Here is a 17,315-nt window from a genome sequence, read left to right on the forward strand (position 1 = left end):
GGTAAGGTAACCAGAAAGCAGCTCCCTAACACATGATAACAGCTGCCTGGTAGATCTAAGAACAGCACGCAATAGTAAAATCCAGGTCCCACTGCAACACATTCAGTTACATTGAGTAGTAGAAACAACAACCTGCCAGAAAGCAGTTCCATCCTAAAGTGCTGGCTCTTTCTGAAAGCACATGGCCAGGCTAAATGACCTGAGATGCACCTACACACCAATAGTACAACTAAAAAATACACTTGTTGGTTCAGGAATGAAATTTTATATAGTATATTGTAGAGTGAATTATTTGCAGTATAAACATTGTAAATTAGAAATAAAAACTACATCATAAAAATTCATGATAGAATCCCTTTAAAAGAGAGTACCCAAGACTTGTTTGAATTTTACTATATAAATATACATGATCTACTAGAGATGTGGCACCATAGCACCATATTACTGCTCATAACAACACACATGATCCAGGTACAATCTATTCAACCTTTATGGTGGTGAGGGACATGCACTGTGCTATAGGAGAGTAACTGTGGTGGTGCATATTGCTGCAATATCCCATTAATGCAGTGCTATTTAGACTTACTAGGTTGGGTTGCGGTCTAACATTTGCTCACCCCTTTTCTTCTTCTTTGCAGGAGTCACCAAAGTATTGCCAAAAAATTACTATTCCCTCAGATAATACACAAAAACAGGATAATTTCTTATTGCAGCTCTAGAAGCTCTCTCTGTTTGTTTAGGATAGCAGCTGCCATATTAGCTTGGTGTGACATCACTTCCTACCTTAGTCTCTCTCTGCTCACTCATAGCTCTGGGCTCAGATTACAGCAAGTCCAAACAATGTAGTGTGGATTCACACACCTTCCTTTCAAACGGATATAGATAAGCCTGGTGCATGTGGGTGGAGGCTCGGCAACCTTCCAATGCAATTCTGTGGAAAAAACCTCACGGCACTCAGGTCTGCGTGAAAATTTTAATCTTGTATTGAAGCGGAGTGCAATCCAATGTTTCGGGGATAACCCCTTTTGTCAAGCATGCTCTCCCCATCCTCCCCTCAGCCAGTCACCCCTCCCTCCCCTCTGTCGCTCTCCCCTCCGCCCTTCTCCCCATCCTCCCCTCTGCCACTCTCCCCTCCCTCCCCTCTTTTGCTCTCCCCTCCCACCCATCCGCCGCTCTCCCCTCTGTTTCCCTCCGCCACTCTCCCCTCTGTTGCTCTCCCCTCCGCTGCTCTGCCCTCTACCTCCTCTGTCGCTCTCCCCTACTAGTATTGATCTTTCTTTTAGAATGACTAATGTGCTAGGTAGGGTTGCCATCTTTTCTGCAAAAAAATACAGTCCAGGTGGCAACCCTAGTGCTAGGAGACTGAAATACTTCGGGGCCCATTTACTTAGCTCGAGTGAAGGAATAGAATAAAAAAAAACTTTTTTTGGCTACTTCGACCATCGAATTGGCTACTTCGACCATCAACTTCGAATCGAACGATTCAAACTAAAAATCGTTCGAATATTCGACCATTCGATAGTCGAAGTACTGTCTCTTTAAAAAAAAACTTTGACCCCCTACTTCGCCACCTAAAATCTACCGAGGTGCAATGTTAGCCTATGGAGAAGGTCCCCATGTCTATGGGAGACAGCCTTTCCATAATTCGGAGCTTTCCAGATAATGGATCCCATACCTATATATATTTCCATTATTGTAACTACAAAATATTATCTCTATAATTACGGCAGCACCTCCAGCCCCTCTGGGAATTCCTAACAGACAGGTAGCTTTCCTGCTCCGTGCCCTGCTCAGACCTTCCACTACAATTCCACTACAATTCCATAACTTTTACTTTGATATTAAACCTACGTAAAACACAATACAAGCTCTCCCCAACCTCTGAGACTAGCCATCATGCAAGTCAGGGGAACTGCCCAAGTTATAACCTAGCCTACAGGAGACTAAATGGAAATAATGAATTCAAAAGACATTGTAAACTTCTTTTTTTTTATTTTATTTGTTTTTATAAGTCAGTTTTCCTCCTTTTCCGAGTCTTCTGTAGATACTAGAAGATCTTTTCTTTGATGAAATTGGGAACATAATGTGAGAGGGAAACAAGCCTTTGCCATAAGGTTTTCCAATTTTTGGTTGAACTTTGAAGTTTCTTCATCTCAGCCCTCGTTTCAGCCATCGCTTTGTTCAGCTGATTCATATTCTCCTGTAGGTTCTGAGAAATCAATATGGATTCCCGCTGTTTGAGCTGTATGACCATGATTTTTTCGGTTAGCTTGGCAGCCATGTTTCTGGTTATTTTCAGAAACTGCTCGTTTTCTTTTCTCTGCTTCACCAGCTCCCTCAGCTTGTATTCTTTCTCCCAGAGCCGTGATCTAGTCAGTTGCTCTATAAATTCATCTATGGACAAATCTGGCGGTTTTGCTTTTTTTTCCAATACATCTGCGGCCGTGAAAGAAGGGAATCCACTAAAAACGCTCCAGTTCCAGCCACTAACACATCCGATCAAAGCACAAATGACAAATAATAATATGATCAGAGGTTTTGAAAGTCCAAAGAAACGTCTGGCGTGGGAAGAATTCTGTTTCTTTGTCTGGATCATCTGCGGGAGATGCAGTATCTTAAAATCATTCTGGTCTGTAGAACTATTCCTTCGTTTCTTTTCTATAGTTGACATGTTTTTTGATTGATAAAATAAAAAAAAGTTTTGATAAAGATTGATAAAAGGATTTTGAACTACTCTCTACAAGTGTCCAAAGCCTAATGATCTCTGTACAGCTGTTTACACGTAACCTTGCACAAGTGACATCATCAAAACACGATGACATCACCAGCAATTCTTTTAGAGGTCAATGACCTTTTGTAATTGCCTTGGGTTTTACAGCAAGGTCATTATAGGTCACTTCCCTGCATTATGACATCATCACAGTTAACTCTTGTATGGCTTGAAAATTAACCGACAGTATCTTCCACAATATATAAATCAATACATCAATATCACTTTATCAAATTGTAATTATAGTGTTATTGGAATGTTACTGACCCTCATTACATATGAAAAAGCCATTAATAACATTCAAAAGAAACATTGTAACAAACGATACTGCGTTACTGGCACTAATAGCTTATTTTTTCTTTTTTTAGAAAACCCTTTACCAACATAAGCAACCTCTTTTAGGGGGTTATTTATTAAACTCTGAATTTATCTGGTCGGGCTTTTTGGAGCAAAATTAAATTTTTTAAAAAAACAAAAACTCAGGTTTTTCAATATTTATTAAAGCCGAATGCTGCAAAAGCCCAAATCCAAAAATCCAACATCTCAGACCTGCTTAGGTTTTGTATCAGTCAATGGCATTGGATTTTATTGTGGTCTACACTGGGTTTAGCCCAAAAATCCGATCATTCCGGCCCAAAAACCCGAAAAAAAAATGATACAAATCGGGAAAAAACGGAAAAAATCATACACTAAGGGGCAGATTTATCAAAAGGTCAAGGGGAATTTTCAAATGAAAAAAAATCGAATTTCGAGCTAATTTTTGTGTACTTCGACTAGGGAATAGTCCAAATTCGATTCGAATTTGAAAAAAAAAGGAAAATTCGAATTTCGAAATTTACCATTTACTGTCTCTTTAAAAATTCAACTTCGACCATTCGCCATCTAAAACCTGCCGAATTGTTGTTTGAGCCTATGGGGGACCTCCTAGAACTGGTGGACTTTTGGAAAAATACTTAAATCGTAAAATTTGAATGCGCTATTACTTTGATTCGTATGATTTGAATTCGATCGAAAACAGACCTATTCGGACTAAAACTGACCTATTCGGCCAAAAATAACCTTTGATTTAATTCTGGTTGGTCTTTTTTAATTTGAATTTCGAAGTTTTTCACATTCGAAATTGGACCCTTGATAAATCTGCACCTAAGATTTTTTTTTACAATTTTTTTCCGGTTTTTCCCTGAACCGATGAATTTGTGCTTTTTAAATAATAAATAAGGTCAAATCGGGTATGGAAGTTTGGTTGTGGTTTTTTTTGTTAAAATAATGAGATAAATTCAGATTTTAGTAAATAACCTGCCCATGTCGTAACCAACTTAATTATTTAAATAGGATTAACTCTAAGGAAGCTAAACCATACTGTATCCTATTGGAACTTCCATCTGCCTGTCAGTTTAACTGTAGTGTATTAGTTATTACCCTTGGGGAGGGATATTCTGAGACAATTTGAATTGGTTTTCATTTTTTATTATTTGTGGTTTTTGAGTTATTATTGCAGTTTCAGCAATCTGGTTGCTGGGGTCCAAATGACCCTAGCAACCATGCATTCATTAGAATAAGAGACTGGAATATGAATAGGAGAGGGCTGGAAAGAGTCTGAGGAAAGCAAATAATTAAAAAAAAACTATAATAAATAAAAAAAATGAAGGCCAATTGAAAAGTTGTTTAGAATTAACTATTCTATAGCCTACTAAAAATGTACTTAAAAGTGAACCACCCATTTTACGGTTTTTGTTGCATTTATATCCAATTCACAGATTTCTGTTCACAGCTTGTATTACAGTTATGGGATCTGTTATCCAGAATGCTCTGCTTCTTTGCTTCTTTATTGGAAGTAAAACCAGCCTATTGGGTTTATTTAATGTTTACAGGATTTTCTAGTAGACTTCAGGTATGAAGATCCAAATTACGGAAAGATACATTATCTGGAAAACCCTAGATCCACAAAAATATGGAGTATTCACCCCGCAGGGGTGGGGATATAAATCAGTTGCTTTAACAGAAAGAAGCTTTTTGGACGTTTGAATTGGGGTGTGTGACCCCAAGGGGAATAACTAATACACTTCAGTTAAACTGACAAATTAAAGTTCCAAAAGGATACAGTATGGTTTAGCTTTCTTAGAATCCAATTTTAATGATTATATAGGTTACAATATTAAATTAAGGTTATTAACCTTTTAAATATAAAATCTGAATTTTTTGTGAAAAAAAACGTAGAATTTTTCGGGATTAATTATACCCCCGAGGATAGTAAAAGTCAGAATCTGAAAATCAGGCATCTCAGACCTGTATATACAGTAAGTCAATGGGATAAGTACAGAAGATTTCCTGATCTGCGCTGGGTTTTGTCCAATAATCCGAAGCTTTTGTGTTTTTCAGGCAAAAATCTGATAAAATCTGAGTTTTCGGGCGTAAAATTTGTGCAATTCGATTTTTTCATGATTTTTTCGAGTTTTTTCCCGCACAGGAAATTTTTTGGAAAATGTATTGATAAATAACCCCCTAAATGTGGTTGGTTATGTTTGGTAAAGGGTTTTCTAAAAAAAAAAAAAATAAGCTACGCAACTTCGCACTTTAGGGAATTGATGTTGCCCTAGTTAATTTACACCTGGTGAAGTGTAACGATGGCTACAAATCCTTCGCTGGCGAATTTTCGCTGCTTATGGAATTTGCCTTTTTGTGTCAGTGGTTTACTGAAGGTGACAGGATGCCTGTCTATGAGCTGTGAATCAAATAACTGATATATATATATATATATATATATATATATATATATATATATATATATAAATAGCAAAAAGAAAAAAGATGCACACCAGGATTTGTATACAAAAATTAAAATTCCATATTTATTAATTTACATTAAAATTCGGCCAACGTTTCGGTCTGCTCCTAAGACCTTTATATATTACTTATACCAATGATATGTAACATTAAGGGGCATATTTACTATGGGTCGAATATCGAGGGTTAATTAACCCTCGATATTCGACAATCGAAGTTAAATCCTTCGACTTCGAATATCGAAGTCGAAGGATTTACCGTAATTCGTTTGATCGAACAATCGAAGGAAAAATCGTTCGAAGGATTTTAATCTATCGATCGAACGATTTTCCTTCGATCAGAAATTACTTAGAAAGTCTATGGGGACATTCCCCATAGGCTAACATTGGTGCTCGGTAGGTTTTAGGTGGCGAAGTAGGTGGTCGAAGTTTTTTTTAAAGAGACAGTACTTCGACTATCGAATGGTCGAATAGTCGAACGATTTTTAGTTCGAAACGTTCGATTCGAAGTCAAAGTAGCCAATTCGATGGTCGAAGTAGCCAAAAAAATGCTTATGAAATTCGAAGTATTTTTCCTTCTAATCCTTCAGTCGAGCTAAGTAAATGTGCCCCTAAGTATTTCACTCTCCTAGCACATTAGTCATCTAACAGAAAGATCAATATTAGTGATTGATCTAAAACCCATGGTGACCTGTGGGTTGACCACTGGCTGGGTGGGTTGAAATTTGGCCAACCGTTTTGGGTTGGGTGCAGTTTAGACTGGGAAAGTACAATCTTCCACTGCTCCTGAATGTTCCCTATATTGGAACCAGAGGAGAACATATAAATAGCATACAGAGGGAAAATACGCTGGAATTGGTTGGTCATGGGCAACATTTTGCGGATTCAGGTCGGGTGTGGGTTAAGGTCGGGTATGGATTGTGTGTTTTTTGGCCCACACAACTAAAATAACCAAATAACCAAATTCTAACTTTGTGGGCAACTGATCACGTACCTTAGGGCAAAAAGCCCCCCATCAGAAGTAGGCAGAGACTGCAAGTCCACACCATGATTGACAGTACTGGAGATAGACGGAGCTATTAGGGTCTACAGCAGAACATTCACTCTCCACTAATAGTTTTAAAGGCTCCAACCAGGATTGGAACACTTTTGTGTGTCAGTGGTTTACTGAAGGTGACAGGATGCCTGTGTATGAGCTGTGAATTAAATAACTGATATATATATATATATATATATATATATATCACTTATACTAATGATATGTAACCTCTAGTATTTCAGTCTCCAAGCACAGGGATCCCCAACCACCAGGCCACAGGCTGTGCCAAACTGAGTTTCCTATGGTCCCAGCCGCAATCTATAATAGCTGCGAAAACAAAAATACTGTTTGGACAGTTTTTTTCGTAAGCCTGAAACGCACCCACGTGCATCTACCGCCCCCCATCCTGGTCCTTGTAAAAATGATCTTACTTGAAACTGGTCCGTGGTTCAAAAAATGTTGGGGACCGCTGTCTCAGCACATTAGTCGTTCGAACATAAAGATGAATACTTACTAGCAGGAATACTTTATTGTAGTAGTGATGTATGGCCAACCTGAAGCCCACGGGACCCGAGGATTGGGTGGCTTCAGGTCAACTGCTACACAATAATAGGTCATTGTGATGGTCACACCAAATCAACACCAGCGGATGATGCATCATCATTCAAGTCTAGTTCTCTTCCTTACTGAACCCCACAACTGCAGTTCTATGTCTCAGCCCAAATCTGCCCAACCCATGGGGTGCAGCCATTTCATGGGCTCTTCTTTATCATTTTTGTGGTAGATCCTGGTGAGCACTGGTTGTTGGGGAACCATTTTATGGTATATAAGTATAATAAAGGTTTGCCTTGTTTTGGGCTTGCTAATGAGCATGATACTAATAGACAGGGAAACTTTAACTTTGTTTATGGAGAATGCATGTGGAGAGTTATTCTGCCATAGTTTAGGGGATCTCACTGTACAGGCTATGAACAAACTTAGGGGGCTGTTCCTGCTGAATTGTGCTTAGTACAGGGGAATACTTATGCTGCCATAGTTTTATGGGATCTCTCTGTACAGACTATGAGCAAACTTAGGGGACTGTTCCTGCTGAATTGTGCTTAGTACAGGGGAATACCTATACTGACATAGTTTTATGGGATCTCTCTGTACAGACTATGAGCAAACTTAGGGGACTGTTCCTGCTGAATTGTGCTTAGTACAGGGGAATACCTATACTGACATAGTTTTATGGGATCTCTCTGTACAGACTATGAGCAAACTTAGGGGACTGTTCCTGCTGAATTGTGCTTAGTACAGGGGAATACCTATACTGACATAGTTTTATGGGATCTCTCTGTACAGACTAGGAGCAAACTTAGGGACTGTTCCTGCTGAATTGTGCTTAGTACAGGGGAATACCTATGCTGTCATAGTTTTATGTGATCTCTCTGTACAGACTATGAGCAAACTTTTTTTCCTTAATGATGGAGCAGGCTATTTCAGATAGTTCAGACATTGACAATATGAAAGTAACTACATCTCAATTTCTGTTTGTGTTTAAAGGTGAAATACAGTGATATGTATCTGTTAAATAATATATATATATATATCGCATTGGGCCCCTCCTAAATCAAAGCCTCTTATAAGAGATCCCATAAAACTATGGCAGCATAGGTATTCCCCTGTACTAAGCACAATTCAGCAGGAACAGTCCCTACGTTTGCTCATAACCTGTAAAGAGAGATCCCATAAATATATACCAGTATGGGTATTCCTGTTTCCTGTGAATAAAAATCCATATAATGTAATACATGAGTGTCACCAGTAGGTGAAATAAATTATTTTCAAAAGTACACATCTTTTTAGTGTTTCTTTTTGATCCATGACCCAAAAGGGCCAAAAGAATTCATAATGGAAAATGGTATTTAAGGTTAATTTTGATCTCTGAGACTGATATATTTTTGCCCTGCACTAAGCACAATTCAGCAGGAATAGCCCCCTAAGTTTGCTCATAGTCTGTACAGAGAGATACCATAAAACTATGACAGCATAAGTATTCCCTGTACTAAGCACAATTCAGCAGGAACAGCCCCTAAGTTTGCTCATAGTCTGTACAGAGAGATCCCATAAAACTATGACAGCATAGGTATTCCTCTGTACTAAGCACAATTCAGCAGGAACAGCCCCCTAAGTTTGCTCATAGTCTGTACAGAGATATTCCATAAAACTATGGCAGCATAGGTATTCCCTGTACTAAGCACAATTCAGCAGGAACAGCCCCCTAAGTTTGCTCATAGTCTGTACAGAGAGATCCCATAAAACTATGGCAGCATAGGTATTCCCTGTACTAAGCACAATTCAGCAGGAACAGCCCCCTAAATTTGCTCATAGTCTGTACAGAGAGATCCCATAAAACTATGGCAGCATAGGTATTCCCCTGTACTAAGCACAATTCAGCAGGAACAGTCCCCTAAGTTTGCTCATAGTCTGTACAGAGAGATCCCATAAAACTATGGCAGCATAGGTATTCCCCTGTACTAAGCACAATTCAGCAGGAACAGTCCCCTAAGTTTGCTCATAGTCTGTACAGAGAGATCCCATAAAACTATGGCAGCATAGGTATTCCCTGTACTAAGTACAATCCAGGAGGATGATATAATTGTAATTTAACTCGCATCATGCTTACTTTTATTTCCAATTTGAGCATCAATTTGCTTTACAAATGTGAAGACAACTGATAAGGGATAATAAAGTGCAGGTAAGTGAAGTGGCAGCTTCAGTGAATATTATTATAATCACAGGGAACAATAGTACATAACCATAGATACCCTGGTAACTGGGGGCTATAAATGCAGCTACTTAAGCCTGTTCTTGGCGCTGTATTGTTATATTGCCTTAATGAATGCACAATAAACAGCCCTGAGTGTATCCATTATATGAACACACACCTGTAATAATAATAATAATAATAATAATCAACTTTTCTGACATTGACCCCATCTAAAAACAAATGCTCTGTAAGGCTACAAATATATTGTTATTGCTGCTTTTAAATACTCATCACTCAGGGCCTCTCCTATTCATATTCCAGTCTTGTACTGCAGTCAAAGCATTGTTGCTAGGGTAACTTGGACCCTAGCAACCAGATAACCTACAAATAATAAAAAATGAAAACCAATTGCAAATTGTCTCAGAATATCACTCTCTACATCATACTAAAAGTTCATTTAAAGGCGAACAACCCCTTTAATGCAACCCACTGTGGGATCCCTGACATTATCACCATGCTGAAGGTGGCAGTAGCTCAGGGTTCACCAGGAAGAATACAATGTGCAAGGAGTGTATTTGGATGCAAGTAGCTTTAATAAATAGTATCAATAAGTACAATATTTATGTCTGTGTTAGTGTGACCATACCTCCCAACATTTTGGAAATAGAAAAAAAGTTTATGACCACCAATTTTGTGGCCACACCCCCTAATTTCCACGTTCATTTTACATAATTTGGCAGGTTAGGAAAGTTTAAACACATTTCTGTGTTTTTTATGTGTTATTACAGTTTTGCTAATGAATGTGAATTGCCCTTTAAGCTGCAAGTCACAGTTTCCCCAAGAGACCTGCTTCTCTTAAATTGTTACAATTGTTTCTTTGCTTATCTTAAATTGTTACAATTGTTTCTTTGCTTATCTTAAATATTTACAATTGTTTCTTTGCTTATCTTAAATTGTTACAATTGTTTCTTTGCTTATCTTAAATTATTACAAAAGTATCTAAATGCTTCTGCCACATATTCTAAGCCATTAAATTAGAAACTTTGTATCTTTTTCTGGCTGAAAGTCGGGACATTTCAATAACAATCCAGGACCGTGGGTAGAGTCCTGCAAATAACCAATTTCTAAGACCTGGACCCGAACTCGCAACCCACATATTTACCCACTTTGATCCGCAACCCGCCGACCTGCATCAAACAGGAAGTGACGTCATCAAAAGTGGTTGGGGACAGAAAAAACTTTTGTAAAACTTTAAAAGGAGTAAAATATAGACAATATTATATAAGATAAGAAATTTAGATGAGACTTGCAACGCGACCCGCGACCTGCAGACCCACATCTATACCTGCACCTGAAAATCCTCCCCTCATTCTTTTTTTGCGGGTAACCCACGGGTACCCGACCCGCTGCAGGACTCTAGGTTGAGGACTGTCCCACGAAAAATGGGACAGTTGGGTGGTTTGTTCTGTTGGATCAAGGGAAGCTCATGGGCACATATTGGCAAGTGAGATTAAAGTGCAAATCAGGAGCTGACCCATTTCCGATTCTCTGTGACTGTAGTTCCCAGAACCTAAAATGAATCATGGGGGTTACGGCTTTTGTTCTTTGTGTGTCACAGACCCAACAGGATTTCCTGAATCTGTTGGACAAACCGTTTTTCACAACAATACACTTTATTTTGCCAAATTCAGGCTCTTCAGGCTGTAGGAAACGTGTCAGGTCAAGTCTGACAATCCACTTTCCCAGAACAATTCATTCGATGACGTTTTGTTTCACTCCGACAGTCCTACAAAACAAAAGCATCATTTTCTTTATAGAATTATCATTCACTTTCTGAGTCTTGTACACCATGAGGCACATTTATTAAAGGGATACTGTGATACTGGGAAAACATGTTTTTTTTTTCAAACACATCAGTTAATAGTGCTGATCCAGCAGAATTCTGCACTGAAATCCAATTCTCAAAAGAGCAAACAGATTTTTTTATATTCAATTTAGAATTCTGACATGGGGCTAGACATATTGTCAATTTCCCAGCTGCCTGGGGCTTCCTGTAGCCAATGAATGCCATGGGTTCAAGTGCTCCCTGCATGGGCCCTTAGGGGATCAATTTTAGGCCCTTTAACTCTCCAGCACATGACACAGTCTGTTAGGGCAGAGACACACACAAATATTCACAGCCATTCCCCCTAAAAAGCCTTTCCGCTGGCTAGAATCGAAATTACCGGCGGGATGGCACTCGGGGCTCTTCATTTTCCAAAGTCGCCCAAAGTTTCCTCGTGAGGCAAATTCGGATGACTTTGGAAAACGAAGCAATCCAAATGCTATCCAAATGCTATGCGATTTAGAGATTAGGGGGAGATTAGTCGAACGAAGAATAGGCGATTTGTTGCCAGGTGACTAAATCTCCCCGAATCTTTGCATGTGCCTGTGCCCTTATAGTGACACTTCTTTGGAATGTTGGGGATTTTCCACTGAGAGAAAGCAGAATTCTACAGCTCTGAACCTTTAATAATTCAGCAAGTGACTTGTAAGTTCAGGCAGCTACAGAGTCGGATCTCACTGGAAGCAGCTGTGTTTTGCCATTAAACTATATCACATTAGTCTGGAACTCAATGAAATGTTCTGATCTAATTATCTAATACTGTATGTCCTAACAGAAAAACAAAACTCAACAGGGTTACAGTTACCCCAATGTTTCTATATATCTGTAACCTTGTTTTGAGCTAAGGGGCCCAGTCTGAAGGCCAGTTAGGGTGAGATTTGGGGTGAGTGCTTATTTGTACCCTGGGTACCCCTGGAACTATCGCAGGGTGACTGTTACCCCAATATTTCTATATATCTGTAACCTTGTTATGAGCTAAGGAATCCCAGCCTGAAGACCAGTTAGGGGGAGATTTGGGGTGAGTGCTTATTTGTACCCTGGGTACCCCTGGAACTATAGCAGGGTGACTGTTACCCCAATGTTTCTATATATCTGTAACCTTGTTATGAGCTAAGGGGGCCCAGCCTGAAGACCAGTTAGGGGGAGATTTGGGGTGAGTGTTTATTTGTACCCTGGGTACCCCTGGAACTATAGCAGGGCGACTGTTACCCCAATGTTTCTATATATCTGTAACCTTGTTATGAGCTAAGGGGGCCCAGCCTGAAGGCCAGTTAGGCAGAGATTTGGGGTGAGTGTTTATTTGTGCCCTGGGTACCCCTGGAACTATAGCAGGGTGACTGTTACCCCAGTGTTTCTATATATCTGTAACCTTGTTATGAGCTAAGGGGGCCCAGCCTGAAGGCCAGTTAGGCGGAGATTTGGGGTGAGTGCTTATTTGTACCCTGGGTACCCCTGAAACTATAGCAGGGTGACTGTTACCCCAGTGTTTCTATATATCTGTAACCTTGTTATGAGCTAAGGGGGCCCAGCCTGAAGGTCAGTTAGGGGGAGATTTGGGGTGAGTGTTTATTTGTGCCCTGGGTACCCCTGGAACTATAGCAGGGTGACTGTTACCCCAATGTTTCTATATATCTGTAACCTTGTTATGAGCTAAGGGGGCCCAGTCTGAAGGTCAGTTAGGGGGAGATTTGGGGTGAGTGTTTATTTGTACCCTGGGTACCCCTGGAACTATAGCAGGGTGACTGTTACCCCAGTGTTTCTATATATCTGTAACCTTGTTATGAGCTAATGGAAGCTGACCAAATGCAAACAGATAGAGAGGGGCTGAATCCAAGTCTACAATTGACAGTTACAGTATAATCTGTGTAACATCTTACATCTTGTGTGTATTGAATAACATGCTAACACTGATAATTGTTTCTTCACCATTTTTCTTTATATTTATTAGAAGTTAAATATTTTTGTTTTCAGGCTTCTTTTGCAGTTGAAACACATCGAGTCTCCCTGAGAATCAAGAAGTTAATCACATAACTAAGGACACATCGAAAAGGAAAAATATATACACATATATATATTAAATTATCTTTGCTTTTAAACACAGCAGCAAAACACACCATGTAGTCAACAGCTGTGCACAGAACTGATACAAAAGGTGACTGCTGACGATTCCCGCAACTTGGTTAAAACAAAAATATCCGCTGCTACAGAGGTATATGCCCATTGGGGTTGTAAATCCTTGTTTTATTTACTTTCCATTGCTTGATATTTCTTATAATAACCTAATAAACAAGGCAGATCCATCACACATGTTCTGGTCATTGCAATAAATATCTGTATCTTCCATTAACTGACTTTTATATACAGAGATGTGGGTGTTTGTACTACAGGTATGGGACCTGTTATCCAGAATGCTCAGGACCTGGGGTTTTCCGGATAATGGATCTTTCCGTAATTTAGATCTTCATACCTTAAGTCTACTATAAAATCATGTAAACATTAAATAAACCCAATAAACTGGTTTTGTTTCCAGTAAGGATTAATAATATCTTAGTTGGGTTCAAGTCCAAACTACTGTTTTATTATTACAGAGAAAAGGGAAATCATTTTTAAATATATGGATTATTTGGATAAAATTGAGTCTATGGGAAGCGGCCTTTCCGTAATTTGGAGATTTCCAGATAAAGGATCCCATGCCTGTACTGTTATTTATTCCCTGAGATGTTTAGTACCCGAGATGATATACACTATATACTTGTATTTATTCCTAAAATGTATATGGAATATCAGTTTTTTTTAAAATGTTCTCATAATTTCCATGTTCAAACTCTTCCATTGACCATGTGCTGAAAGTCTAAGGGGGTTATTCATTAAAGTCTGAATGCCAAAAACTCCAAAAATGTGAAAAAAAAACCCTAAAGTTTTTCGGGATTTATTATACCCCGAGGATCCGAAAATCCGGCATCTCAGACCTACCGAGGTTGTACATAAGTCAAAAAGTCCCGAAGATATTCTGATCTGCGTTGGGTTTTGTGCAAAAATCCGAAGATTTCGTGTTTTCGGGCAGAAAATCAAAAACATTTCTGATTTTTTAACAATTTTTTCCTGCACATGAAATTTTCTGGAAAATATATTGATAAATAAGGGGAAATAACCCTTGAGGATTCGGTCGGAGTTTATTTCAGAAATAAATGTGATATTTTTGGATTTTGATAAATAACCCCCTAAAAGTCCTGGGATCATACCACTGCAGGAGCCATTGTCACACATCTGTATATTATTGGAATGTACCATTGTATCCTTTTGATACACGCACTGGGCCCAAGTAATCCCCCCCTTTAGATGGTTTTGCGACAATAGTAACATCACCATGATAAGTCTTGGTCACAACTTTGAAATATTAAAACTTTGAACTATGAATTTGGCTATCAGAAATGTCAGGTGGGCTAGTTTTCATGTGGGGTTTGCCGATAATTTTTTGAAGTGTTGAATGAGTTTTACAGAGGCCCAGCTTTACTAAGCAGCTCCTGCAGGAATGCTGTACGGCAGTGGAAGAGAAGTAAAATATGATGGGATCCAGGCAAGCGTTGAGGGTACTGAGGAGCAGGGCCTCATCTCTCCAAGCTACGTTCTTCCTCTGCACAAACCCAACCAAGTGAGAAGCATTGTAAGGAGCGAAGCATATAGCGAAGACACTCAAAGTGGTAATGACCAGTCCAATGGCCCTTTGCTTCTTCTCTCTGTGGATATGGGGAGAAGATACCAGAATCCTGATAAAGCTGCAGTAGCAGAAGCAGGTTATGAGGAATGGAAAGCAGAAAAGCACTATTCCTAACTCAAGGCGAAAAGGCCCAAGGACTTCCATCTGTTTCTCAGTGAAGTTGTCGTAACAGACAATCCTCATACTGGTATTGGCATCATGGTTGTATTCCGTAACGTAGACAATGCTACAGTGAGCAAAGGAACAGACCCACAAGAAGCCACTTATAGCTGCGGCATAGCTGGGGTTGCGATACAGTTTGTATTTTAGAGGGTAGGCCACTCCCAGGAACCTCTCAACACTGACAGCAGTCAGGAACAAGGTGGAGGAGTAAATGGTGCTGAAGTAGAACAAGCCACTGAGAGGGCATAGGAACGATGGCATTTTCCACTGGCCTTGATAGATTTCAGCTACCTTGAAAGGGAGGAACGTTAGGAACGATAGATCTGAAATAGTCAAGTTGAAGAGGAGGATGGCATTGGGCGTGGCCTTGTTGCGCAGCTTTCGGATCAAGGCATGGAGCGCCAGTAGGTTTGTTGGGAATCCAGTGAGGATGGTGATAAAATAAATGGCCAGGTGCATATTCTTCTGAGCTGGTGATGGCGACATGGTGAATTCATCTCCTCTAAAATGAAAGACAAAGTCAACATTAGACAAATTCTGAACCATATCAACAGTAAAAGCAGTGTTTATGGAAAGACCTGGTATATTCTGACTTTCATATCAAAGTATCTGGTATAAACAACAAGAAAATTTGCTCAATAACAACCGAAAAGGACCATAATCACAGCACTCTCCAGCATATCAATTAAAAGGATTTTTAATTTGTAAAATGCACTTGAAACACTAATACACAACATGTATTTCCCTAAAATTCTACCCACCCAGTGATAATATCACCATAAAGCATCTTAGGAAGGAGCTCCCACCAACCACCATGTTGTTATGTCCGGCACCCAATATTATCATATGTCAGAAGGAATCATTTGTTCTTTCTGTATTTATAGTCTTTTTTAGCTTTTTTTTTGTTTACAGTTTTGTTCAAGTTATGTTTATATTAAACTTGTGGACACTTTGAAGATGAACTTTTTTGAAAAAAGGTCCCAGTGACCCATAGTACCCTTAGTCTGCTGTTCCCTAACCCAGTGTCTCCCTGATTGGCCACATATATTTATACTTTTCCTGGTCACTGAACCCTTTGCTTTCATTCAGTTTAATCGAAGGGACCCACTGCATTCTTACCTCTGGGCGTCTGTAGAACTTTGGTAACATTTTTACACCCTCTTTAAAGGGCATGTAAAGGCATAAAAATAAAATCGAATTTTTACTTTCTTTAATGAAAAAGAAACCTATCTTCAATACACTTTATTAATGTGTATCGTTTTTATAAGAAACCTGAATGTATGCAGTGAAATTCTCCCTTCATTTACTGCTGTGGATAGGAATTGTCAGATGGTCCCTAACTGCTCTGCAGGGAAACAATCATACTTATGAACAGCAGGGGGAGCCCCTGCCTTACTTCACAGCCATGTAGAATTCAAGTAGCTTTGTTTGTTTCCCTGTAGAGCAGTCGCAGACTGTGTAAAGATTTGTATAGGATTTTAATTTTGCCTTTACATCCCCTTTACTGTTTGTAACTCCAGCTGCAGGGACAAAGATCATGGAGCCAGATTCTATTTGGAGATTACTTTGCTGCAGCCACTGGTTCTGCAGAGTTGGAGAAAGTTTATATTAAACAATACAAAAACTATAAAATCCACATTAAATTACATGACAACACAGGACCCAGTGCAGTCTGTATATTCTGATTATTAATCAGTCATGTTTCTGGCAGATGTTATTTGACCTATGCTGTTTTGATAACTTATGATGATCCCTAAGCAGCCCAGACCACACTGAGCATGTGCACAGTCTTGGTCTTACAAAGATGTTTAACAAAGTTACAAGATGATGACCCCCTGTGGCCAACTTTGAAAGCATAACTCATTTGTTTGATTAGGCTTGTGGTCCGGTAAGTTCATGTTTATATTTAGTATACAAAATACAGCATTACTAGCCTTATTCTATTTTAGACTTTACTTACCCTTTTACTTACCCTTTTTAATACTTGTGGATTCTGGGGCCTATCTTGGACTTCAGATATACTGTTTTATCAAGAATTTATTTTATAGCAAGAGAGGGCCTCACTCTAACTCTTACAATGTGATACATGAAAATATATCTGTGAATCAATGGTATTTCCGAACAAGTATTTTATTCCACCAAACATTTGCACATAAACAGCACACACAAGGCAACAGAAAATGTGCCTGCACATACTGATAGACAC

The 17,315-nt window shown here is 39.1% G+C and overlaps 1 protein-coding gene across 1 annotated transcript; it reads right to left on the bottom strand.

Annotated features, from left to right (window-relative positions):
• Positions 1-14,389: 14,389 nt before the first annotated feature.
• On the bottom strand, positions 14,390-15,595 carry LOC121395784 (free fatty acid receptor 2-like). The gene has a single exon (XM_041570069.1). It carries the CDS (start codon positions 15,593-15,595, stop codon positions 14,627-14,629), a length of 969 nt encoding a protein of 322 aa, XP_041426003.1. The 3' UTR covers positions 14,390-14,626.
• Between the last annotated feature and the right edge of the window lie 1,720 nt (positions 15,596-17,315).

The sequence above is a fragment of the Xenopus laevis genome, chromosome 7L (assembly GCF_017654675.1).
Source record: "Xenopus laevis strain J_2021 chromosome 7L, Xenopus_laevis_v10.1, whole genome shotgun sequence".
Lineage (NCBI taxonomy): Eukaryota > Metazoa > Chordata > Amphibia > Anura > Pipidae > Xenopus > Xenopus laevis.